This window comes from Lissotriton vulgaris, chromosome 11, assembly GCF_964263255.1.
Source record: "Lissotriton vulgaris chromosome 11, aLisVul1.2, whole genome shotgun sequence".
In the NCBI taxonomy this organism is placed as follows: Eukaryota; Metazoa; Chordata; class Amphibia; order Caudata; family Salamandridae; genus Lissotriton; species Lissotriton vulgaris.
In genome coordinates, this window is record NC_141699.1 from 868,218,748 (window position 1) to 868,244,456 (window position 25,709).

The following is a 25,709-nucleotide window of genomic DNA, read 5'->3' on the forward strand; positions in this document are numbered from 1 at the left end:
TGGGCTTGAATTTGCCAAGGCTTTGTTGCCCAATCCTGGGTCCAGCGACGCCGACAGCTTCAATCTTCGTGGGACAGCTCGATCCTCCATCCTGGTCGCCGACAACGCCTCCTGGTCCGTGAGATCTTCGAGTCAAGCGTCACCCACTCACCTTGTCGAGGTGGCTACCATCCGGTGCCCTCCTGGTGCCCACTGACTACTGGCTAGTAGTCTCGAACTTGGTCCCCTCTGCTTTCAGGTGTCATCTATCTTCGAGATCCAGGCTTGGATCCAACTGAACTTTCTTCACTGGTCACCGGCCAGCATCTTTTCTTCCGGCTCCTGGTCCGTCTACGAGGATTCCCGACGTCTTTTCAGACCTATGCAGCTGCAGCCCCTGGGCTAGGTAACTTCGGCATTTCGGTGCCCCAGCATAGCCTCACTATCCAAGGGTCAGAATCTACTTTCGTTTTCTCCCTACCAGGTCGGGTTCGCCCGAGAACACTAACTTTCTAATTCCTAGCTACCATAGACTTTTGTCCCGCATCTCGCGTGAGAGTGCACACACTGCACCCGAGTCCCCTAGGCCTCCTAGAAGTAATCTAACGATTCCCTAGTCAAGTCCTAGCGATTCCAAAAGCTATTAGTACTGTACTTACCTGCTAGGAATTTCGCATTCCACTTTCAGAGTATATGGTTTTTCGTGCCCCTCGGGCATTTGTATATACTGTGCTAACTTAAGTATTTTTGTAAGAGTTTTGGTTTGTGCTTAGTACCCTGTCCTCATAAAGAGTACAGGGCTGTTGTGATCTTTAAATAAATAACTGTTTATTTTCATAACACTTGTGTGGTGTCCTTTCACTTGGTATTCAAGGGGTATATGTGTGGTAAACAGCTGGCTTAACACGCCCTCTCGAGTCTTTAGCCTTAGACTGCTCGTATCCACGCTACTAGGATAGCTGGTCTATAAGGTTGACTTACAACCAATCATCAATAAGGGTTGCTGGACTGATACATAGTGTTCACTAGAATAGTGAACACTGCATATCAGGCCACCTTCTCACACCCACGATCACCTGGCATCTTTTCTCCCCATACGTCTACCAAGCCATGAGACTGGATCATGGAGCTTATAGCTGCGTTAACCTTTCGTTTACGGCCTGTATATTTATTCCCCTGGTGCCAGTCTGCAGAAAAATTCATATCACCACATACTATCATTGGGGCCGTCCAATTAGCCAGTTCCTCTTCTAACTTATCATAGATCATAGGGTCATCCTCATTCGGACCATATATTACACATAGTGTGAGCCCCATATTCATTTCCGCTAATAACCATCTTCCTGAACCATCTGTTTTAATACATTTCACTCCGCCCAGATGATTTTTAGCTAATATAGCCACTCCTCTTATCATTGATGATTGAGTGGAACATCCAATCAGGGTATACCCATACATTTCCAAAATCTTCCTTTTATTCCAAGGAATATGGGTCTCCTGAACACAGACTATATCGATATTATTTGTTCTAACCAAGTGGCTCAATCTCTGCCGCTTCTTCCAATCATTTAAACCCCCTGCATTAATAGTACAGATTCTAATGTCTGACATATTTTAAGTATTTACCTTTCCTACATTGACTATTATCCAGATAACTGATATCAACCTGAAAACTAATCCTTTCCATCTCGTGATTTTTCAAAATTTTCAACCCCCTTCCCTCCCCACCCCCACCCACTCCTCCCTCTGCACTCTCTCCCTCCCCCTACCGAGCTCCAAGATGGAGCCCCCCCTCGACCGCCCCCCTTGTCTAGAGGCGCTCAGACCGCTGGTCTGTGCACGTGATGTTTGCAGCTCAACGTGAGGAGAAGTGACCCTTAGAAATTTTTTTCCCTTTTTTTTTAAAGAAGCCTTCTCCGCTCCCCACTACACTACCGTTTTCTTTTTTTTTTTTTTTTTTTAGTTTTTAATCCCCACCAAATTTACATTGTGATCCATTATAATCCGCTACCATTTTCAAATCCCTCCACCTCACACCCTATCTACCTGTTTAGAATCTTCCGTTTTATATATACTCCATTAATGAGACCCAAAACATAAGAATATAGATCGATAACTCCCCTACTCTGTTCATTACATATGGAAACATTGTATATCAGCAACCCCAGTTCCAACTGAGATTAACATTTTAACAATCCAATTGCTCCATCTATGACATCAAAAACTCTTTAGCTTTAATCTCCGAAGAGAAATAAAATGTTTTTCCGTCTTTAATTATCTTGAGCTGGGCGGGGTTGATCAGATAGGCCTGCATACCCTTGTCCTGAAAAGGTTTAATCATCTGCCGTAATCTCCAGCGTCTCTCAACTGTGATATGACAAAAGTCATGGCGAACGAAGAAGGTATAATCGTCAACTGTCTTTTTTTTTATCAGGTCTCGCCCTCTCAGAGATTGCTTGTCTCAAATTAAAGTTGCCCAGAAAAATTAAGATTGCCCTAGGCTTATCTCCCTCCTTCGCATTTTTATAGATATTGGCTGGGGTACGATGTGCTCTCTGAATCTCCCTATCAAAATCCCAGTCTTTCAACTCCATGAAGGCAGACTCAAAAAGTTTAACGATAAATGATTTCATATCTGCGCCCTCTGCCCCTTCAGGGATCCCAAGGATACGAAGGTTGTTCTGCCGTGATCTATTTTCTAACGACTCCAGTTTCCACTGAATATCGGTAAGCTGTTTTGCTTGCGTATCGACTTTGTTGACTGCGGCTGCTGAGTCAGCTTCTGTGGAGACCACTCTGTCTTCCAGATTGGTCACTCGCTCGCCCAGGTTCACACAGGCCTTAGTCAGCTTTCTAACCACCCCTTGCATTTTTCTGACAGCCGCCTGAGACTTACGGCTCTCTTGCCTTGCTTCCTCTCTATGCGCCAGTATCTCCTGGTGAATAACCTCCAGGAGGGTCATTTGTGCTGAATCTCCCTCTAGGCTGTCTAAGGTAGCATTTGACTGTGGTAGCTCTCTTTTTTGATTATGAATTTTCGTTCTCACCACCATTTTTACCGCTGTGCTTGGGGGACTACTTTCCTCCGGTTCCAGATCGCTGCCCGTCTCTGTCACTGATTTCTTGATCCAAGCTATCTTCTCCTTCCTCAGACCATTCACCGCCCTCAGATACCGAGAAAAATGCCTCGCTTGGAGCTTCTTTTTTACTGCAGCTACTCCCCCCCGTATCATCCTTCAGGACCTCTTCTAAGCCACGGTATAATGCTTTACTGTTACCCAGCTGATCCGCTGCTGGATTCTCCACTTGCTGTTCTTCCCCTTCCACAGTTACTACAGTATTTAGTTGTTCAGCCAGACCATCAACTGTAAGGTCAGGGGATGCCTCTTCATTATCCTGAGGAGCCTGTATGTTATCTCCCTTCTGATCTTTAGTATCCTTATTCTTACTGATTTTTTGGAAGATATCCGATATTGGGGTAGTGCCCAGAGTGTCAGAGTTCCCTTTACTAGCACCCTGCTGTGCCGTTTTTTTAGCTAGAGGGGAGCCTTGTTTCTTCCTCTTGCTACCATCAATGTCTGCCATTGACTTTAGCGCTGGCACTCATCTTGGGAGCCATAATTGCCCTCCGCCTTTCCTCTGGCCCAAATACCTCCTTACCGCCTGGGGTGTTTCCGTTTTCAGTATTCTCCGTCTGCAGTTCTCCAGCACCCTCCAGAATGTAAGGACTCAGCTCCTCCCTGTCTCTCGGGAGATTTGTATCCAAATTCGATTGTTTTTCCGTTTGTCTGTAATCCCCAACGCGGGACTTCCTTCTCCGCTGAAATCGCCGTCTTTGAAACAGGCTCCGCGAGGCTTTGTCCCTGAAGGTTAATTCCGCGAACTCCGCGGCCTCCGCCTGCAGTCCGATGACAGCTCCGCCTCTGAGCCGCCGCGTCAGCTGAACCACATCCAGTAGCAGCCGCTTCAGCGGCTGTCTGCAAGTCAATTTCATAAAGCCGCTTTTGCTTCGATGCGTGTTCTTTTTCTTCCGTTCTCCTCCGTCTCGCGTCTTAGACCTCGCGCTTAGATTACATCAATCACCCTCACTCAGCCTTCGGTAGGGGATTACGGGGGTCATCGCTCAACATTGCACTCCTTCTCACGCGAGCTGCTTTCCGGCCGTCTCACGCGGCCGCCATCTTGCCTCCTTGGAAACATTCCTATGTATACATATGTAGAGCAGCCACATGGTCTACCACACACACATTTACTAAGCATTACTGTGTTGATGTGCACTCCAAACAGCAGGCAGCTGTAGGGCAGGCTGTTCTCAAAACGCTTTTTCAAACTGCTGCAGCTGGCACGGGCGGCCGCCGCTAATGGAGGGACTGCTATGTATTCTGTGCACAAATATGAATTCAGCAGCCCACATGCCTCGAACCGAATATGCTACTTACCAGTATGCATCTGTTCTTGGCATGTAGGGCTGCTGACATTCATATCGCCCGCCCTCCTCCGGGGCGCCTGTAGCAGCTGCAGTATTCACATATACTCATAGCATGGTCATCATTCACTGAGTTTCACTCCATCTTGGCCACAATGGCTAAAAACAATCTGGGGATGGAGTCGATGCCCATGCGCACTGTAGTCCAGGGGAGGAGCCACCTATCTCGTGATACTTCGAAGACTCTTCCAGGACAACAATGTGCAATCATCCGGACCCAACACTAGGCGGCGATCTATGCACAGATATGAATGTCAGCAGCCCTACATGCCAAGAACAGATGCATACTGGTAAGTAGCATATTCGTTTGCTTACATGGAGAAGACCAAGGCACGATCCGCGAAGCCGAGACCTCTCTGGGTGTGGTGTTGCCTGAGCCGCAAAGGGCTCCATAGCAATAGCGAATAACATGGGTGAGAGTGGGCATGCTTGCCTTGTGCCCCTTGCGACTGGCACCGTGATCTGACGTTGATCGGAAGGCAAGCTGTAGGTAGAGTGAAAAGGAGCTGTACTTTGCGCAGAAAAACCAGGCTCAATCCTAAGTGAGGGAGAAGTTAAGAGGAAGAGCCACTCAAGAGAATCGAAAGTTTTGGTGGCGTCCAGGAGGCCAGCCATGGCTGGGAGAGTGGGGTTAATTTGATGGAGGACAGCAAATATAGTCCGGAGATTGTGCGAGGTGGTGCGGCTGTTGATTAAGTTGGACTGATATGGGCGAGCTATCACTTGCATGAGATGAAGATGACTCCAGGCCAGTAATTTAGCGAAGATCTTGTTATCGGTGTTATTGAAAGACAGGGGGCGATAGGAGTCACGGACTTCGGGGGGGGGGGGCTTGTCCAGCATCAGGAGGGCCTCGCTAAGCTAGGGAGGAAAATGACCACCCAAGTTTCATTGTACATAGTGACGGGGTGTGGAACCAGTAGGGGCTCAAAAGTCTTGTAAAAGGATGTGGATAGGGTGTTGGAGCTGGGAGCTTTGTCACCTGGTAGGCCACTGATAGCCAGAATTCCCTCTTTGGAGAAAGGCTAGTCGAGGTATTCCCGGTGACTGTCACCCAGCCAGAGGAGCCGAGAGAATCGAAGTATTGATCAAGGATGTCACGCAGGAGCACAACCCCAGCATTGTAGAGTTGAGAGTAGAAGGCGGTGATTCTGGCCACTACCTCCTTGGGAAAAGCCGTTCTTTCCGGGACCCCATCGTGGAGCGAGGTGATATGAGGCAGCATGAGGCTGCCGTAGGAGATTGGCAAGAGTCTTGCCAGGGCAATCCCCTTCACCGAAGTGATGCACCTTCGCCTTCTAGAGGGACACGACATGCATGTAACTGTGAACCCCGGTTAAAGTGAACTCGAGCCTCCGCATCACAAAATGGATGCTGCCACCACAGACGCAAGTCTGACCTCCTGCTGCTGGGAGTCCTTCCAGCGAGGGAGGCTTGGACAAAGGGTTTCCTGCCTTGGGAGGTGCTAGCACCACCCCAGACAGGATTTTGTGTATTAGGTAGGACAGGGCTCAAAGGAATGAGACCTGCCTGGGGCACACAAGGTGCCCTGTGCATATGCCGGTCAGAACCAGTTCCTGGGGCACTCCAGCCCCAGAGCTGGCGACAGACCGGACAAAGGAAAGGGGGTGTAACCACCCCCTTCCTGGTCCCACCCAGAGGAGGGACCTAGTCGTAGTGCAGCCCCCTTTAGCTGAATTAAGGTAGGAGCTGAACCCATTCCAAATCAGATTAATCTTGACAACTTCTACGAAGAACTCTTGACCCTCGACCTCCTGATTCCAGAAGACTGAAGAATCTCCCCTATGGTCAGGGAGTGACCATCCTGCTTCGCAGGCACCATCAAGCTCCTGTGCGGTTTGCTGCAGAGTCCTTCCATCCCGGAATCCGACGACCCAGCTCAACAAGACCCGGATCTCCAGACCTCTCTGACCTCTACCCACATCCACAGCACAGCTGGGACCCGTAGGTGCGACGATCAACATGGAGACGGCCATCTTGTGAAAACCTGCACAGCGCTTCCAGCACGACCGCCGAGGGATCCTCGAGTGAGTGCACTGGGGTTTGAGAAGCCCTACACCGACGCAGCTCCTGCACCAAAGACCAGCCCCCCAGCATCCACGAGATCTGCGTGGGGCCCTTTTGCCTGGTTGCTGCTCTTCCTGTTGTCTGGTCACTCACCGGCTGGCCTGTGACCTCTGAGACGACGACCCGAAGAATCCGACACTGCTTGTCTGGTCCCCCAGACTGGCCCTTGCTTCCCTGTGAACGAGAAGCACCCCGGACTCTCCTGGTCCGCACCAGACGCCATCTTTGCTCCACCGCGTGGCTTGCATTTGCCAAGGCCTACTGTCCAGATTGACGATCCGACACCGCCAACAGCAGCAGACTACGTGGGACAGCTCGTGCCTCCAGCCTGGGCGTGAAGAACAGCTCCTGGTCCCCACAGCTGCAGAGAGAAGTGACCCTTCCTTCACCTGACTGCAGCGACAGCATCTGTTTCCCTCCTGGTTCCAGCACCGTCACTGGCTAGTGACAGAGACTCTGTCCCCTTCCCTTTCAGGACTTCTTCTTCCTAGTTCCAGTTCCATCCTTGGAACCACCGGACTCCTCCATCTGGCTGCCTGCCAGCAACTCCTTGTTTCAGGCATCACCGGGATCAACGCAGCAAACCCGACACAACTTCAGCCCTATGCACCCGCAGCCTGTGGGTTAGGTAACTAAAGCTTCTAGGTGCTGAAGTCTGTTTACACTATCCTAGTGTCTAGGTCCAATGTTTTCCCTCCATTCAGCCGGGCTCGTCCGTAATCCGTAACTTTCTAAACTGTATGATCCATAGACGTTGGTACGCATCCCGCGTGAGTTTCCACTCTGCACGTGAGTCCCGTGGGCCTCCTGCTCCTTACTTACCCAGTCTGTAGCGTAGTCCCAGCGATCCTCCAGCCTCTGGATCTCCTTACAGTACTTTCCTTCCTCGACTTCTTCCATTGTTTTGAGTATATGGTTTGCCGTGCCCCTAGGGCGCACTGGTAAATTTTGTGCGAACTCTTATTTCCTTAAGTATTGTCATGTGCTTAGCCCTCTGACCTCATAAAGAGTTCAGAGGTGTATGTTAGTTAATAAAGATCTGTTTATTTTCATAACAACCTTTGTGGTGTCCTTTCATGTGGTATTCAAGGGGTTATATGTGGCGAAGCAGCTGGCTTCACATGCCATTCAGAGTTTAGCCTAAAGACTGCTTTTTTCCACACTACTAGGATAGCTGGTCTATAAGGTTGACTTACAACCAATCACCATAATGGTTGTTTTGGACTGATACAAGGTGGCCACTAGAACTACTGAACATCATATATCAGGCCAACTTCTCACACTACCTCTTGAAGTATTTAACCTTTTTATAAATACAGACTAAGAGGAGCTCATCCAAACCCCTGACGTGCTCCTGATGGTTTAGGAAGCTGTTGCTACATGATCATAACAGACCATAGTTTACCCAAGCAGGTCTATGGCTGATTTAAAGATGCAGCTTTTGACTGTTGACCAGGTCAAAGGCTTTATTTTAGGTTTATAAATGTCATATATAGTGCCGTTTATTTTAATGTGCACATATTTTATACAAATATACAGGAAGAATTTGTTTAGTGGAGTGGGCAAATATCCTGGAACTGGGGTGCCCTGGTGCAAAGCCCTAGTAGGAAAACAGTAAATCGCGAAGCAATTCATACACTGCTTGGATACCACAACTAGATGGCAGGGATAGGCCCACTATTCTGTCTGAGATGCAAAATTGTGCACTGTTGCACAAGGAATTTTAGTTTTTTACCATGATGTGCATTTCCCTGCCCAGTGTTCCAGTACTCCCAGTTTGAGGTTATAAATACCGTCTTTCCCACTTGTTGTAGGCCTTTGTCTACTTGCAGCTCTTTAATTGCCTCGATTAGTCTTGATTTTTGACCAGTCACATGATTGCATTTTGTCTTCTCATCTTAAAATGTCTATTTCAGATCCGTGAAGAATGTAACACCAAGATTGATCTCCCGGCGGAGAACAGCAACTCGGAGATGATCGTAATCACAGGGAAGAAAGAGAACTGCGAAGCCGCCAGGAACCGTATCCTGGCTGTCCAGAAAGAGCAGGTAATCAAGATGATTTATTTAGTTTGGTCTGTCTCCTGCCTTCCCTTTTTTCCAGCTTCTTTTGGCACCCTATAGGATATTTCTTCTGTTGCCAACGGTCTTGGTAACAGTAGAATACCTATAAGTTCTTGCTACTATTTCATAAAGTTGTAAATGTAAAAATAAGCCTATAATATGTATTTGTATGAAATACCAATTTTATTAGTTTACTTTTGCAACATCACTCAGAGGAATAATTATTCTGTCATGCACATAGTCATTAATTTATAAACACTGAATTACATCTCGGGACATATTTCACAAGTTCATCATCAACATAATTATAGCTAAACCTATTTGTGTCCAAGTTAATTAAAGCTAACCTATTCTTGCTGATGTTGCTTATTTACCCGTTTTCATTTTACTAAACTTAAAAGGCACATGTCCCTATTCAATAAAAAATTGATTTATAAAAAAAAAAGGCACTTGTCCATTAAACATTCAGAGGGAAATGTGAACACTGGATACTTTGAGAAAGGCAAGCTCTTTCGAAGATTTCCCTCAAACAGGTCAAGGGCAAGCAGTTGTTGGTCCTCAGTAAAATTGTGTTCGATGGCATGTGTGGCTGTAGAATCTTGCCATCTAGTGTTGGGCTCGGAATTGTGCAAGTTGTTTTTCTTAAGAGATGTCTTTTGAATTACTAGGCAGAGTGACACCTCTTGGTGATAATGTGCATGGGCTTAAACTTTGTTAGATTTTACCTCTCTGCTGTCTGGTTCGAACATGTGTGCCTCTCCTCCTCCGTGTTTTGGACTCCGTTTGCTACTATTAAACTGTATTGATTTCTATCGTGCTTTTTTCACTTCTGCGCTGCTCTCGAATTTTGTCGGTTCGGCCTTTGACTGACCTCCCTTCGGGGCAGCGCCCATCACTGGCCTAAACTTTTCCAATGAAGATGCTTTTCTGACGGAACGCACGCCCTTCAGATTTTGATGCATTTGCATGCGAAATACACACCCACACACACCGATCAGCACCTCTCGCGTGCAATTTGTGTTTTTCTCCCGATCATTGTGGAACCGAATGCGACACATGTAAGTCATGTTGGTCCAAGAAAATCTACAGGATCAAAGGGCTTGTTGGTTGGAAATGTCTAACGAGCGGAAATACAATTTTTCTGCGAGGACCACACCCAGAGGAGCCAGCTAAAGAAGACGAGGAGGTAGCGTTCTCTGATCATGAAAGCTCTGATGTGGAGGTGGTTATGCATAGCCTTCAATCCAGCCATCGTGCGAGTACTGTGGCCCCAGACCCAGCCAACTGGAGAGAGGCCTATGTCCACCTTCCTCTGGAGGGTGGGCTTTTAGGGGGAATACCCACCCCAAGGCAGGGACCCATTAGTGTCCCCTTTACCTACCTATAACGCCCCTAAATCTAGTATTTAGGGGCAACCCCGAACCTTGCCTCCTCAGGCAATAACCGACCAGAAGAAGGACCGAAGAAGCCATGCTGAACTAAGAGCAGGACACCCACTGACTTGGCCCCAGCTATACCAGACTGTCCCCACCTCGAACCTGCTCCAGCGAATTCTCGGTGTGTCCTGAAGCCAGCAGCCCTCAGAAACTGAAGGACATATCCAGCCTTCCTAAATCAAGACTTTGTCTCCTGCAAGCACCAGATTTACTCACCCACAGACTCTGGCTCCGGCCAAATCAGCGAGTCTGAACCACTCTACATGTGACACCCACGGCCCAAGTTCGATTGGCCCAACACCATGAGGAGGTCTTCCCGGTGATCCTGATCTGAGATCTGGTGATGTCTGACCTACTTTGAATCTCCAATCAATGCCTGCAGCCCCTTTCTGGAGGATTACTGCGACCAGAGCTGGTAAAAAAAACCTGACGCCTAAAGGCACACATTCACCCAACTTCCCACGGCCTTGGGTGGCCCAACCGACTGTGTGCCAGCATCCCCAGGCATCCCAACTTACCTCTGCAACCGGGGGTCACCTCCAGAAGATGCTTGTCCCCGAGCCTGCAGTGTTTGTTGCAACCGAAAATTCCCCTTTGAAATCAACATGGCACCGAATTCCAAAACAGCACCCTGCACCAGCTGTCCCTGTGCCACTGCAGATGTACTTTGGGTATTAACTTGGATCCCCCTTTGCCCTGAGCCTAACCCCAGAATACCAAATCCCACAAATAAGTACTTCTGTGTATACTATACCAAAGTGAGTTATAGTGGGCACAGAGGCCAGTGGAACCCAAAAGGGAGGCAGAGGTAAAGTAGATAGCACCTCACTCTCTACTTGTGGTAGTGTGGTCGAGCAGTAAGGCTTTATTAGAGGACAGTGTTAAGCATTTATTGTACACACTCGGTCAGCAACTGAAGTCACATACTCAGACTGAACTTCAGACCAATTGATTTTGTATAACTATTTTCTTTTAGTCATTTTATTTTCTAGAACCAAGCAAGCCTTGCACAGGTAAGCAATAAATACTTTACAGTAGTAATGCAGTTTGTAAACCGTTTGGATTGCAATTGTAAATGTACTTCGATTTGATTACAGAAATGTTACTGTTAATGCAATGCTTGTCAGAATACAGTACATATACTTTGAATAGGATTTTTAGTAAAATATCATGTGTTACTTTTCAGATTACTTTTCTTACACAGTGCAGTATACCTAGATACTGCACTGGGACATTTCCTGTAAACTGGTAAGTAAAAGCGTTTTGGTTATTTAGTTGTAGTTTTAAAGGAATTCTTACATTTTCCAACTCCACGCTTAAACGTTTCATAGAAAAACAGTCAATGTTATCCTATGGAGGAAAAGTGTTCTCGCTTTACAGGTAAGTTCTTTGTTGTGGGAGTTGGTGTTCTGGGGTTAGACTCAGGAGTCCCCCAGGGTCAAGGATGCACTCTTGTTACACCCTCGGCTGCACTAGTGCAGCCGAGGGTGTGAGTGCTGAGGCCCAATGTTATCCAATGAAACATAGCGGGCCTACGGTTGGTGGCTACGTATGAGCCGGCCACTGTGTTGCGGGAGCAAAGCTCCTGGACTTAAAATCAGGGCAAATGGGGGTTTAGGCCAGCACAAAAGATGCACCTTCAGCGGCACTGGGGCGGCCGGGGCAGAGTGCTGTTTTGGCGTCTGAAGCCCCATAGCTTTCAATTGGGAGTCTCCGGTTTACAAAAGCACTGCTGGCTCGTGGATGAAGGTCTTCTGCATGCGACCACCACTTGTAGACGCAAGTTGGGATCTTGGGGGTTGGTTAGGCACTGTCGGTTGGGCCACCCAAGGCTGTGGGGCGTTGGGTGCAGGGGTGCCTTTTAGGGTCAGATCTTCTTACCCGCTCTTGGTCGCGGTCTGGTGGGACCTCCCGGTTTGAGGCTGCATGTGTCTGCTTGAGGCAGGTCAGGGGTCACTGCATCTCGGTACAGGATCGCTAGGGAGACCTCCTCTTGGTGTTGGACCACTCTAACTCGGGCCGTGGGAGTCGGTTGCTGTGGTGGAGAGGAGGACACATCAAGTCAAAAGTGCATCAGTAGACAGGCAAAAAGTGTGTGGGGGGTTACTGCAACAGAAACCGGCGCCTCTCCAGTGTTCACCAAGGTGATGTCGGTTGTCATAGCTAGTCTACACAGATCAGGGGTGCCAGTCTGCCCTTATCACGACTATTCGCTGCTGAAGGTGAGCTCGCCCCAGGCTGTTATCTCCCACCAGCAAAACACACAAAATGATGGATAGAATGTTGCACATTGGCTTGGCAGTTCGGGCTGGACTGTTCCCATGAGGCACAGGGTCTAGACTGATTTGCATATGGCCATGTCTGAACTGGGGTGGCGTGTTGAGCAAAATAACAATGGATTAAAACCAGATCTGTGACTGGGGGTGAATGTTTTGCCATTGTGCAACATGCCGTCCATCATCTGGTGTGTTTTGCTGTTCGCCCTATGTGGGAAGGGTATGCCCAGACGTGGGTCCCATGCTCACTACGCCACTGGAGTCAAGCTATCCTGGCTGATGACAGCTGATAGCCAGAAACCGTTCCTAGGATGCTTGATTCTCCAGTATTAGGGGTGTCTTTCATAGATTCACATGCTTGAATATTCCCAGTCGTCGAAGTGGGGGTCCCACGGTGCCTTACCAAATGGAACATAGATCACCCTGTGAGCCCCTGTACAGTGTACCCTAAGTACCCAGGGCATAGGTGCATCCAAGGCCTACCAGGGGCTGCAGCACGTATTGTGCCACCCCTGGCCTTGCCTTACTATTTGACACAACTGGCTTATCACCCAGCTGGGGCAAGGTGGTGTAATCACCCTTTGCTTTAGATATAGTATCTCTATATCTAACATATACAAGGACACACAGTAACCTATAAGTCACTCCTATGGCAGGCCTTATCAATCCTGAAGGCAGAGTGCTTGGTTATGTGTGAGATGGTGCTCTAGCATGAGCTGAGCCTGTCTGCAGCTTTCGGAACCATGTCCTTTAGCTGTTTCCTGATAGTGCCATACCATATATTCTTAAGTGCATTTTGAACCTCGTGGTCAAATGCGAACTCTTGTTTGACATTATCAAAACATGTCGAGTAAGGTGTCATACGAATTGGAATACTACCCCCTCGCCAATTCTGGCGACGGGGGTAGCATTCCACCCTTCTAGAGGGACACAACATGTACAGAACCTGAACCCCGGTTAAAGTTAAACAGAGCCTCAGCATCACAAAATGGATGCTGCCATCACAGACACAAGTCTGACCTGCTGCTAGGATTCCTTCCAACGAGGGAGGCTTGGACAAAGGGTTTCCTGCCTTGGGAGGTGCTAGCACCACCCCAGACAGGATTTTGTGTATCTGGTTAGGTAGGGCTGAATAGAATCAGACCTGCCCGGGGCACACAAGCTGTCCCCGTGCATAGACCAGTTCAAACCGGTGCTGGGGCACTCCAGCCCCAGCTCTGGCGCGAAACTGGACAAAGGTAACCACCCCCCTTCCTGGTCTCACCCATAGGAGGGACCTGGTAGGTAGTCCAGGCCCTAGAATTAGTTTAAAAGTAGGAGCTGAGTCCCAAGACGGCAGATTGCCCTGAAATTCGACTACACAAGAAGAAACTCTGGACCTTCGACGTTCTGCTGCTTAGAAGACTGAAGAATCTCCCTTGTGGCAAAGGAGTGGCCACCCTGTGAACACAGACACCCCCCAGCAATCAATGACTGCTTTGCCGCCGTCTCCTGCCGGAGCCCGAGCCGAGAGCCTGACAAGAACCAGACTCCCAGACATCTAACAGCCCGATCCAAAGTCCCTGCTAAGCTGAGATGAGTGGAGGCGACCTGAGACGTGGAACCGGACCTCTTGAAAAGTACACGAGAAGCTGACTGCGCAGCCCCTGAGGTACCCTCATCGCTGTGCTTGGGGTCTTCTTCGGCGACGGCCAAGACCTCGTCGACGGCCAAGACCTCGTCGACGGCCAAGACCTCGTTGACGGCCAAGACCTCGTCAATGGCTACACCCTCGTCGACTGTGCCGTCTACGCAGACGATTCCTCCTATGTCGATGGCTTCATCTTCGTTGACGACTCCGTTGACGGCACGGAAATCTACGTCGACTAAAGAGAAGATATTCTCTCCGTCGAGGGCTCCATTGCCATCTGCAGCTATTTCATCGACGGGACCGTCGACGACGCAACATTCACTCGCTACAGCGACTACTTTCACGTGGTGAAACGGCCTGTTCCTTTGAGTCCTATGACGGAAACTCTGCCAACAAAATTATTTGAGTCTGCAGAAGACGATTCTGATGACCGTTCCTATGTCAATGAGGTTTTTCGTCCTGCAAATAGTCCATCTGAACTCAATATCAAGTGCCAGGAGGAAGAAGAGTATGAGGAGGAAGGATGTGCTCTTTCCTGTCCACGTTGCTTATTCTGAGGCACTGCATGTGCATGGTATGACTCAAATACCGTCTTCTCTGATGACCAACTTGCAAAATATGTTGGACGATTATAATCGCAGGTTCCCTCCATCTGCGACTACCTCACCAACTCGTCAACCTGCGGCGCCAACACCCGTATACGGAGATGTCGCCAGTCCAACAGCAAGATACTTATGATGACGCGGATGTCAATCCAGACACTGATCAAGATGATGTCCTCGCGGATTGGGACGATTCTAGAGCTCAAACGCCATCTACGCCACCGACATCGCCTTTGCCGTCCCCGCCGGTGGACATTGGAATCTTCCATAACTTAATGGTGCGTGCAGCCAAACGATTCCATTTAACCTTAGAGATGCAACAAACTGATTGCTTCCTCTACAACTTCAAAGATCAGCCTCTTAAACAGACTCATACTATCCCAATCATTGATTTTATTTGGCAGGAAGGCCTTAAACTTATGGCACATCCAAACTCCATCCCAGCTGTCCTGCCACGTTTAGACAAAAAGTACAAGGTGCCTGCAGACTCTCCAGTATGCCTTGTCTCACACCCCAAGGCGGACTCCGTTGTAATGCAGGCTGCCCAGAAACGTTCAAGGAATCCAGCCACTCCTCTCACCTCCCCTCCAGACCAGGAGGGACGCCGGTTGGACTCTATTGGTAAGAAGTTTACCACCATGGCTGCCACAACGGTCAGAGCGGCGAACTCCCTGGCCATCTTCGGGAGATATGACCGCCAGATGTGGTCCGAGATAGCAGCCTTGATTAGCCAGCTACCAGATTCGGTCCGAACGAAGCCCAGACGATAGTCCAGGAGGGAGAAACAATCTCAGCAGAGATTATAGACTGTGCTGTCATCTCGTCAACGGGCTTCAGACAACCTGCTGGAGCCGCCGTTTTACGACGCCAGGGCTGACTCAAATCAACAGCTTTTCGGCCCGAGGTGCAGGCGAGAATTCTTGATTTGCCATATGATGGGGATTCACTCTTTGGCACGCATGTTGATTGACGCTCTTAAATCCTTTAAAAAGGACGCTGATACAGCTCGTTCCCTAGGAAGCCTCCAGTACAGGAAACGGCCTTTTCGTGGAGCACGTGGCAGAGGTGCCTCCTCTAATTTTCGTGGCTCCTCCCAGTATCGCTCCTATAGCAACAACAAACAAAGGTACACCTATCAATCTCAGAATCGCCAGTCCGATTCAAGGCCTTATCGGAGGAAAAATAATTACAGAGGGGGAAACACCTCCAAAAGGCAGTGACTTCCCCAACAAGTGTTCCCCGACTCTGAAAATTGGAGGTCACATCTCCCAAAACTTCTCCAACTGGTCTCGTATCACCTGGGATCGTTGGGTCCTGGATGTCATCTTGAAAGAAAATGTTCTAGAGTTTACAAAATTTCCTCCCACCCGTCGACCTTCTGGTCCCCCTCCACCTCATTTCAAAGATCTGTTGGCTCCAGTCAAGATCATGATAAAAAAAGGGGCTGTCGAAGTGGTTCCTCAAGCTCAACAGGGCAAGGGATTTTATTCCAGCTTCTTTTTAATCAAGAAGAAATCGGGAGAATGGCGCCCCATTCTGGACTTACGAGCACTCAACAAATTCATCAAATAACAAACTTTCTGAATGTTGACCCTCCTGGAAATTTTGCAATACCTCAATCCCGGTGAGTTCCTCTCCACTATCGACCTCCAAGATGCATATTTCCATGTGCCAATACATCACAAACGCAGGAAATATCTTCGCTTCACTGTCGGATCGAAGCACTTCAAGTTCAAGGTGTTGCCTTTCGGCCTTCGATCAGCGCCGAGAGTCTTCACAAAGATCATGGCTCCATTTGCAGCTTTCCTTCGCCTACAAGGCGTTCAATTTTACCATTATCTAGACGACTGTCTAATAAAAGCTCAGACACGTCGAACAGCAAGACCGCATACTCAGACCTGTCATTTTTTCACGAATTAGGCCTTTCTGTGAATCAGGAGAAGTCTCATCTTCGCCCAACACAACAGAGAATCTTTCTAGGAGCCTTAATCGATTCTCGTCTGGCGCAGGTGTTTGTGTCCCATGAGCGACCACTTCGCATACTCAAGATGGTCGCTTTTTCAAATCAAAAAAGTCAGTTTCTGTCCGGATCTTGAAATCTTTTCTGGGCATAGCCTCCTCTTGCATACATCTGATCCCACACTGCAGACTTCACATGAGTCATACAGGAGGAGGTGGACAAACAATGGAAACAAGTTTCAGGGTCGTTTAACGACAAACTCTTCCTGACCCCCCGCATTCAATCGGCTTTGGAATGGTAGGCTCATCTTCCAAATATCGCCGCGGGTCGGCCCTTCCAGGAAACACCTCCTTCACTCATCCTCACGACGGATGCTTCCTTAGAGGGTTGGGGGGCACACCCCGAAGACCTGTCAGTCAAGGGCAAGTGGACGACAGCTCAACGCAGATTGCATATAAATCGTCTAGAACTCTTGGCCATCTTCCTTGCCCTGAAGTCTTTCTGGTTTCTGATACCAGGCCAATCACTGCTGGTGCCGACAGACAACACCACCAGCATGCACTACCTCAACAAACTGAGGTACGAGGTCCCTCCTGCTTTCCAAACTGCCGCAAGAAATCTGGAATTGAGCGATTCAACACCAGGTTCACCTGACTGTAGTTCACATGCCGGGCGTTTCCAACACCTTTGTCGACTGTCTCAGCAGATCTCTGGTGGATAATCACGAGAGGGAACTCCACCAACCCACTCTGGAGTGCATCTTTCGCCAGTGGGGACATCCACAGATGGATCTGTTTGCAACTCTAACCAACCGCAAATGCCTACGCGGGAATGCGTTTTCGATCAATTGGTCGAGCGAATTAGTCTACGCTTTTCCCCCGCTCCCTCTTGTTCCGCGCCTCCTGCACAGGATGAAGCTCCAACCATGCTACGTCATTCTGATTGCGCCCAGGTGGCCACGTCGCCCGTGGTTTTCAGACCTCATACTGTTGTCTCAGTGCGATCCGATACCTCTTCGCCCTCTGCCTCACCTGCTCACCATGAACAAAGGGCGGATTTGCCATCCGGATCCGGCTTATCTCCAACTGCATTCTTGGAACCTAAGCACGAGTTCGCTGGTCTGAATATCACCCCGGAGTGCAGGAAGGTGCTGGCTCATGCACGTGCGCCTTCCACCATCAAAACTTATCAATTGAAATGGAAGCGTTTTTGTGTCTGGTGTAGGAGAGTAGGGTCTGTAATCCTATGGTCACTCCAGACTTTTGCTTTTTGCTTCACTGGTTTACGACTATCCCTAGCTGTGGGCCTGCTAATCAGAGCCACAGCCTAGCTGTTCTCTCTCTAAATTGACATCTGTGAGAAGGTGGCCTGATATGCAGCGCTCACTATTCTAGTGAACACTATGTATCAGTCCAGTAACCCTTATTGATGATTGGTTGTAAGTCAACCTTATAGACCAGCTATCCTAGTAGCGTGGATACGAGCAGTCTAAGGCTAAAGACTCGAGAGGGCGTGTTAAGCCAGCTGTTTACCACACATGTATCCCTTGAATACCAAGTGAAAGGACACCACACAAGTGTTATGAAAATAAACAGTTATTTATTTAGATCACAACAGCCCTGTACTCTTTATGAGGACAGGGTACTAAGCACAAAACAAAACTCTTACGAAAATACTTAAGTTAGCACAGTATATACAAATGCCCGAGGGGCACGGAAAACCATATACTCTGAAAGTGGAATGCGAAATTACTAGCAGGTAAGTACAGTACTAATAGGCTTTGTAATCGCTAGATCTTGACTATAGAATCTTCAGATTACTTCTAGGAGACCCAGGGGACTCGGGTGCAGAGTGTGCACTCTCACGCGTGATGCGGGACAAAGTCTATGGTAGCTAGTAATGACAAAGTTAGTGTTCTCGGGCGAACCCGACCTGGTGGGAGGAAAACGAAAGTGGATTCGGACCCTTGGATAGTGAGGCTATGCTGGGGCACCGAAATGCCGAAGTTACCTAGCCCAGGGGCTGCAGCTGCATAGGTCTCAAAAGACGTCGGGAATCCTCGTAGACGGACCAGGAGCCTGGAAGAAAGAAGTTGCTGGCAGGCGACCAGTGAAGAAAGTTTGATGGATCCAAGCCTGGATCGATGGAAGATGACACCTGAAAGCAGAGGGGACCAAGTTCGAGACTACTAGCCAGTAGTCAGGGGGGCACCAGGAGGGCACCGGATGGTAGTCACCTCGACTAGGTGAGTGGGTGACGCTGTGCTCGCAGATCTCACGGACCAGGAGGCGTTGTCGGCGACCAGGATGGAGGAGCGAGCTGTCCCACGAAGATTGAAGCTGTCGGCGTCGCTGGACCCAGGATTGGGCAACAAAGCCTTGGCAAATTCAAGCCCACGCGGTGGACTCAAAATGGCGTCTGGAGTGGACCAGGAGGGTCCGGGGTGCCTCTCTTGAAGAAGGATAAGTGAAAAGAGAGGGGTCCCAGTAGCAATGGAACTTGTAAACACTTGAATGAAAAATAATCAAAGAAACATGACTTGAGTCCACACTGTTTACTTCACAATGGGAATGCGCATTTAAATATGCTGTATTAGTATACACAATAATAAATCGGTAATTTACATGGTGCCCCAAGGACAGGAAGGGGTAGGAGGTGGTGGTGGTTGTGGGGAAATAGTGAAGGAAAGAGTGAAAATTCGAAAGTGACAGTAAAATCAACAGTTGTCAATCATTTAGCAATGTTACAGACTCTGTACAATGAAATGAGACCAAAATGTTCATTAGAATATTCAAAGAACGCCATACTCCAAGTAGTTCAATTAATGAGCATAATAGGGAGTAGAGTTGGCGATCTTGAAGAAGGAAGCAAGGGCCAGTCTGGAGCAACCAGACCAGCAGCAGTGATGTCGTCGGGCGTCGTGAAGGCCACAAGCCAGCCGGCTAGTAGCCACACAGCGCGGTGAGCACGCAAAAGCAGAAGGGCCCCACGCAGATCGTGGAGATGCTGGAGGGCTGATCTTCGGTGCTGGAGCTGCTCAGGGTTGGGGCTTCTCGGACCCCAAAGCACTCACCAGTGGAGCACACGGTGGGCTTGTTACAAAGAAGTCGTGCAGTCTTGGCGATCGTCGGTCCCTCGAGGTCTCGTCGCACTCACAGTTCTCAGCTTTGCTGTAGAGGTGAGTAGAGGTCAGAGGTGCCAGGGAAGCCGGGTCTCGTCGAGCTGGGTCGTCTGATTCGTGAAGAAGGACTTGCAGCAGACCGCAGTGTTCTTAGGATGGTGCCTGCGGATGCAGGGTGACTACTCCTTAGCCACAAGGGAGAATCTTGAAGAAGAAATCTTGATGTCCTTTCGTAGAAAGTCGTGTCTTGATTCCAAAGATGATCTAATCTGAACAGGGGGGCCCGCTCCCATCTTTATACTAAAAAAGGGGGCTGACCCGGTGACTAGGTCCTGCCTATGGGTGGGACTAGGAGGGGGGTGGTTACACCCCTTTCCCATGCCGGACTTCCCCAGGCCAGGGGCTGGTGTGCCCCTGGAACTGGTTCAGACTGGCCTATGCGTAGTGAGCACCGGGGTGCCACTCAGCAGTCACCTTCCTGTAAAGCCCTGCCTACCCAGGATACACAAAACCATGTCTGGGACGGTGCTAGCACCGCCCCTGACAGGAAACCCTTTGTCCAGGCTCCCCTCGCTGGAAGGACTCCCAGCTGCAGGGGGTCAGACTCGTGTCTGTGGTGGCAGCATCCATTTTGTGGAGCTGAGGCTTCAGTTAACTTTAACCGGAGCTCACAGTTACATACATGTCGTGTCCCTCTAGAAGGGTGGAATGCTAACCCCGTCGCCAGAATTGGCGAGGGGTTAGTATTCCAATTCGTATGACACCTTACTCGACATGTTTTGATAAAGCAATACCAAAGATAGCATTTAACCGCGAGGATTATAATGCACTTAAGAGTATATGGTATGCAATATCATGGAACAGCTATTAGGACTTGGTTCCGCAAGCTGCATACAGGCTCAGCTCATGCCAAAGCACCATCTCACCCGATTCCAAGCACTCTGCCTTCAGGATTGTCATATCCTCCTATAAGTCACTCCTAAGGCAGGCCTTAACAATCCTGGAGGCAGTGTGCTTGGAATTGTGAGATAGTGCTCTGGCATGAGCTAAGCCTGTCTGCAGCTTTCCGAACCAAGTCCTTTAGCTGTTTCCATGATAACGCTATACCATATACTCTTAAGTGCATTATAATCCTCGTGGTTATTTCTAACTTTGGCATAGCATTATCAAAACATGTCGAGTAAGGTGTCATACGAATTGGAATACTACCCCCTCGCCAATTCTGGCGACGGGGTAGCATTCCACCCTTTTTGAGGGACACGACATGTATGTAACTGTGAACCCCGTTTACAGTTAACTCGAGCCTCTGCATCACAAAATGGATGCTGCCACCACAGGCACAAGTCTGACCTCCTGCTGCTGGGAGTCCTTCTAGCGAGGGAGGCCTGGACAAAGGGTTTCCTTCCTTGGGAGGTGCTAGCACCACCCCAGACAGGATTTTGTGTATTGGGTAGGACAGGCTGAATGGAATGAGACTTGCCTGGGGCACACAAGGTGTCCCTGTGCATACCCCCGTTCAAACCATTTGCTGGGGCACTCCAGCCCCAGCTCTGGCGCAAAACCGGACAAAGGATGGGGGGTGTAACCACCCCCCTTCCTGGTCCCACCCATAGGAGGGACCTAGTGATAGTACAGCCCCCTTTAGGAGAATAAAGGTAGGAGCTGGTCCCATTCCAAATTAGATTCATCCGGATTCGAAACTACAAGAAGAAACTCTGGACTTCGACGTTCTGCTTCACAGAAGACTGAAGAAATCTCCCTTGTGGTCAAGGACTGACCACCCTGCACAAGCGGGCACCATCAAGCGTTCCAGCGGTTCACTTTGTCGTCTTCCCCAGTGGATCCAGACTTCAGAGCCCAACGAGACCCGGACTTCCAGACCTCTCCGACCTCTACCTACATCTGCAGCACAGCTGAGATCCATGGGTGCGACGAGACACGTGGGACCGGCCATCTTGGAGAAACTGCACATCGCTTCCAGCACGACGTCAGAGGCATCCTTGACTAAGTGCTTTGGGGACTGAGAAGCGCCCCAGCCCCGAGCAGCTCCTGCACCGAAGACCAGCCCTGCAGCATCCACGAGATCTGCGTGGGGCCCTTCTGCCTGTTTGCTGCTCGACGCGTTGTCTGGTCACTTGCCGGCTGGCTAGTGACCTCCTAGACGACGATCCTTGAAAACTACACCGCTGGTCTGGTTGCTCCAGACTGGCCCTTGCTTCCCTGCAAAGGAGAAGCACCCCGGACCCTCCTGGTCCGCACCAGACGCCTTTTCCATCCACTGCGTGGGTTGCCTTTGCCAAGGCCTGTGGATGCCGAATCCGGAACCAACACCGCCGACAGCGAGAGCCTGCGTGGGACAGCTCGTGCCTCCATCCTGGTCGTCCAAAACACCTCCTGGTTCACGTGGCTGCAGAGTCAAGCGTCCACTCTCCACCTGATCGCGACGACAGAATCAGGTTCCTTCCTTGTTCCACTCCAGTCACTGGCTAGTGACTTTGAACATTGTCCCCTCTGCTTTCAGGTGTTCAGCTTCCTTGATCCACCCTTGGATCACACCGGACATCTTTCTCCTGGCCGCCTGCAGCATCTTTTCTTTCAGGCTCCATAGACTTCAACGCAGAAACCCGACACAACTTCGAACCTGTGCACTCACAGCCCGTTGGTGAGGTAACGAGAGCATTTCGGTGCTCAAGGTTAGATTGACTCTCCTAGTGTCCAGATTTCCAGTCGTTTTAGTCCTAACTAGTCAGGATTGTCCGTACTCACCTTTTTTGTAAACTGTACTGTCCATAGACGTTATTACGCATCTCGCGTGTGAGTTCACACTCTGCACACGCGTTCCATGGGCCTCCTATTACTTACCTATTGTAACTTGTGCAACTTACCTTATTTTTTTTTAAGATTATGTGCTTAGCCCTTTGACCTCAGAGTTCAGAGGTGTGTGTTAGTTAATAAATATCTTGTTTATTTTCATAACTACCTGTGTGGTGTCCTAACTTTTGGTATTCAAGGGGTTATATGTGGTAAAACAGCTGGCTTCACATGCCAAAAGAGTTTAGCCTAAGACTGCTTTGTCCATGCTACCATTAGGATAGCTGGTCTATAAGGTTGACTTACAACCAATCACCATAAGGGTTGTTTGGACTGATAGAAAGTGATCACTAGAACTAGTTAACATCATATATCAGGCCTACTTCTCACATCTGGTGTCACAACGAACCCCTTGATCCAATGCACGCCAAGCCGGAGCAAATCCTGCCTTTCTCCTTATCTCTAGCGAAGTCAGGACTTTCTCATTCCACTCTTAAAGTCTTTCTGCAGCGATTTCCCGTTTTCGGCATGATGGCACCACCTTTCTGTATTCCTCTCGGATCATACGACAGTTCTTCAGAGGCCTCTTTCGAATGTATCCGCCCATACGTCGTCCGCCACCTTCGTGGCGCCTGAATCTGGTTTTATCTCCGCTCCTCCTACCTCCTTTTGAGCCCATCCATTCAGCGGACTTAAAATTCCTCACGTGGAAGGTAGCTCTTCTACTTGCGCTTACGTCATCAAGGCGAGTAAGTGACATCCAAGCATTCACGATACAACCTCCATTTCTTCAATTCTCTAAAGACACTGTTACTTTACGGACAAATCCAAAATTAATTCCCAAAGTTCCTTCGGATTTCCACCTGAATGAGCCAGTCATTCTCAGAACTTTCTTCCCCAACCCTCAGTCTCCTGCTGAGCGTTCTCTCCATTCCTTGGATTTAAAAAGTTGCCTGAAAATCTACATCCTGCCCACCGCTCCTTTTCGAAAGTCAGACCAGCTCTTTGTGGCTTATGGCCGAGTTTGTGGAGGACAGGCAGTCACTAAACAATCTATTACGAGTTGGATCTCTTCTGCCATTTCTTTCTGCCATTGACGGGCACAAAAGCCTCTCTCTGCTCAGGTGCAAACACACTCGACAAGGGCTGTGGCATCATCTACTGCCCTCTTTGCTGGAGTGCCTTTGCGCCAGATCTGCAGAGCTGCAACGTGGTCGAGCAGACACACGTTTACGAGGCACTATTATCTGGAGTCAGCTGACGCCGCGGATGCTGCTGTGGGCCAAGCTGTGCTACGATATCTTTTTAACTAAGGTGAGCCTCTGTTGCTTCCCGCCTCCTGTCATAAAAGGTTTTTAAATTGTTTCACTGTATTCTATTTTAATAATACTATAGTGTTACTTTTTGTTTTGAACTGCCTTTTATGACTCATATTCTACTTTACTGCTTTCTACTCTTATTCAAACATGTGAATCTATGAAAGACACCCCTAATACTGGAAAAGAACATTAGTTACTTACCTGTAAACTGTGGTTCTCCAGTATTGGTGTCTTTCATAGATTCACATGCGACCCACCCTTCCTCCCCTCAGAGGCGCTCTTCTCCTCATGCACTCATGGTCACTTTGGTGCTACGAAAATCTGAGGCCTTGAGCTTCTGAGGAGAAGGTTCTAGAGGGTGATGCAGCCTGATTGGCTGGAATGTGGACCATTATAATGACTGATATGTTACTAAAGTGAGTTCTCCCTTTAAGGCTTCTAAGGGCCTGTCTTTAGTTCGATGGTACTTTTAACTTTGTTTTATATTTTATAGGTATTAAATTTTATGTATGTATGTATATATATATGTATGTATGTATGTATATGTATATGTATGTATATATATATATATATATATATATATATATATATATATATATATATATATAATATATTTTACTTCTATTTTATGTACCGTGGGACTCCCACTTCGACGGGGAATATTCAAGCATGTGAATCTATGAAAGACATCAATACTGGAGAACCACAGTTTACAGGTAAGTAACTAATGTTCTTCCGGTCCATTGAAGACATGGCTTGGCAGAACGGGCTGGACTGTTCCCATGAGGCACAGAGTCAAGACTGATTTGCATATGACCATGTCTGAACTGGGGTGGCGTGGTGAGCAAAATACAATGGATTAAACTCAGGTCTGTGACTGGGGGTCAATGTTTTGCCATTGTGCAACATTCCGTCCATCATCTTGTGTGTTTTGCTGTTTTCTCCCACCTCCAGACTACAGTGAACCTCCTGTATTTGCTGGGCTTCACTATCAACATGCCGAAGTCACACCTAACTCACTCTCAGACACTACCTTTCATCTGATGTGTTCTGGATACAATGTAGTTTTGGGCCTATCCTCTTAAACGGCGAGTCCTGGCTATTACACCAATGTTTTAGCCTCTATCCTGGAATTTGGTCCGAGTGCCACTGAGGCTGCAGGGCATCCTGCTAGTAACGTATGCCAGAGGGCATATGCAGGTTCTGCAGTGGGACCAGAAGTTCCAATCTGAAAGACACGCTAGTGATAGAATCTGAAAGAGACACGTTAGAGATAGATTCCTTACCTTAGGATACCCCCAGGCGTCAGACTGGATCCCAAAAGTTTTTTTCGTCAGCAGTAACCCTTCGCATCGGTAGGTGGCGTCGTGCGGCTCCATGTCAGACGCTGGAGTTGTAAGCACCGAGATGACGTCAGACACTACTTAAGCGCCACCCATGCGCTCTGACGTCAGTTCTTTCTTTTTCCGCGCCAGCAAGCACAGACCCGGTAAGAGCACGTACCCTAGTCACTTTTTGACTAACTTTGAGACTTTTGTCTCTACTTCTTTTGAGTATTTGACTCCTGGTGCCAGATAGGGATGCCTAGAATTAAATCCTGTGGGGCCTGTTGCCGTATGATGTTGGTGGCTGACCCCCAATGCGTCTGTCTCTACTGTCTGGAGTGCGACTATGACTCTCGGTCATGTTCCGACTTCCTGGCCATGGCTCCGAAGGCTTTGCGGTAGTGATCCCGAAAGCTGCTGGAGGCCAGGCAGTAGTCTGCGTGCCGTACGAGGTTCAGGGGTCGCTCAAGGGACCGGCTGCGGAGCCATCATCATCACTCCTCTGGTCCAAGTTTTCACTCTCTGAATCGGGTAAGAGACGTCACAAGAAAAAGTCGAAGAAGCGTGTTTGCCCTCCGACTTCCCCCGTTCGTCTGCGGATGAGGGGGCCGGG

At 48.8% G+C, this 25,709-nt stretch overlaps 1 protein-coding gene across 4 annotated transcripts in view; it reads left to right on the forward strand.

Moving 5' to 3' along the window:
- Positions 1-25,709, forward strand: part of HDLBP (high density lipoprotein binding protein) — a 955,902-nt gene that overhangs the window by 433,955 nt on the left and 496,238 nt on the right. For all 4 annotated transcript variants that reach the window (XM_086944014.1, XM_086944016.1, XM_086944015.1 and 1 more), the window contains exon 16: positions 8,470-8,601. In XM_086944014.1, coding sequence (XP_086800140.1) covers positions 8,470-8,601 — 132 coding nt within the window. The remainder of the gene's footprint in view (positions 1-8,469; positions 8,602-25,709) is intronic.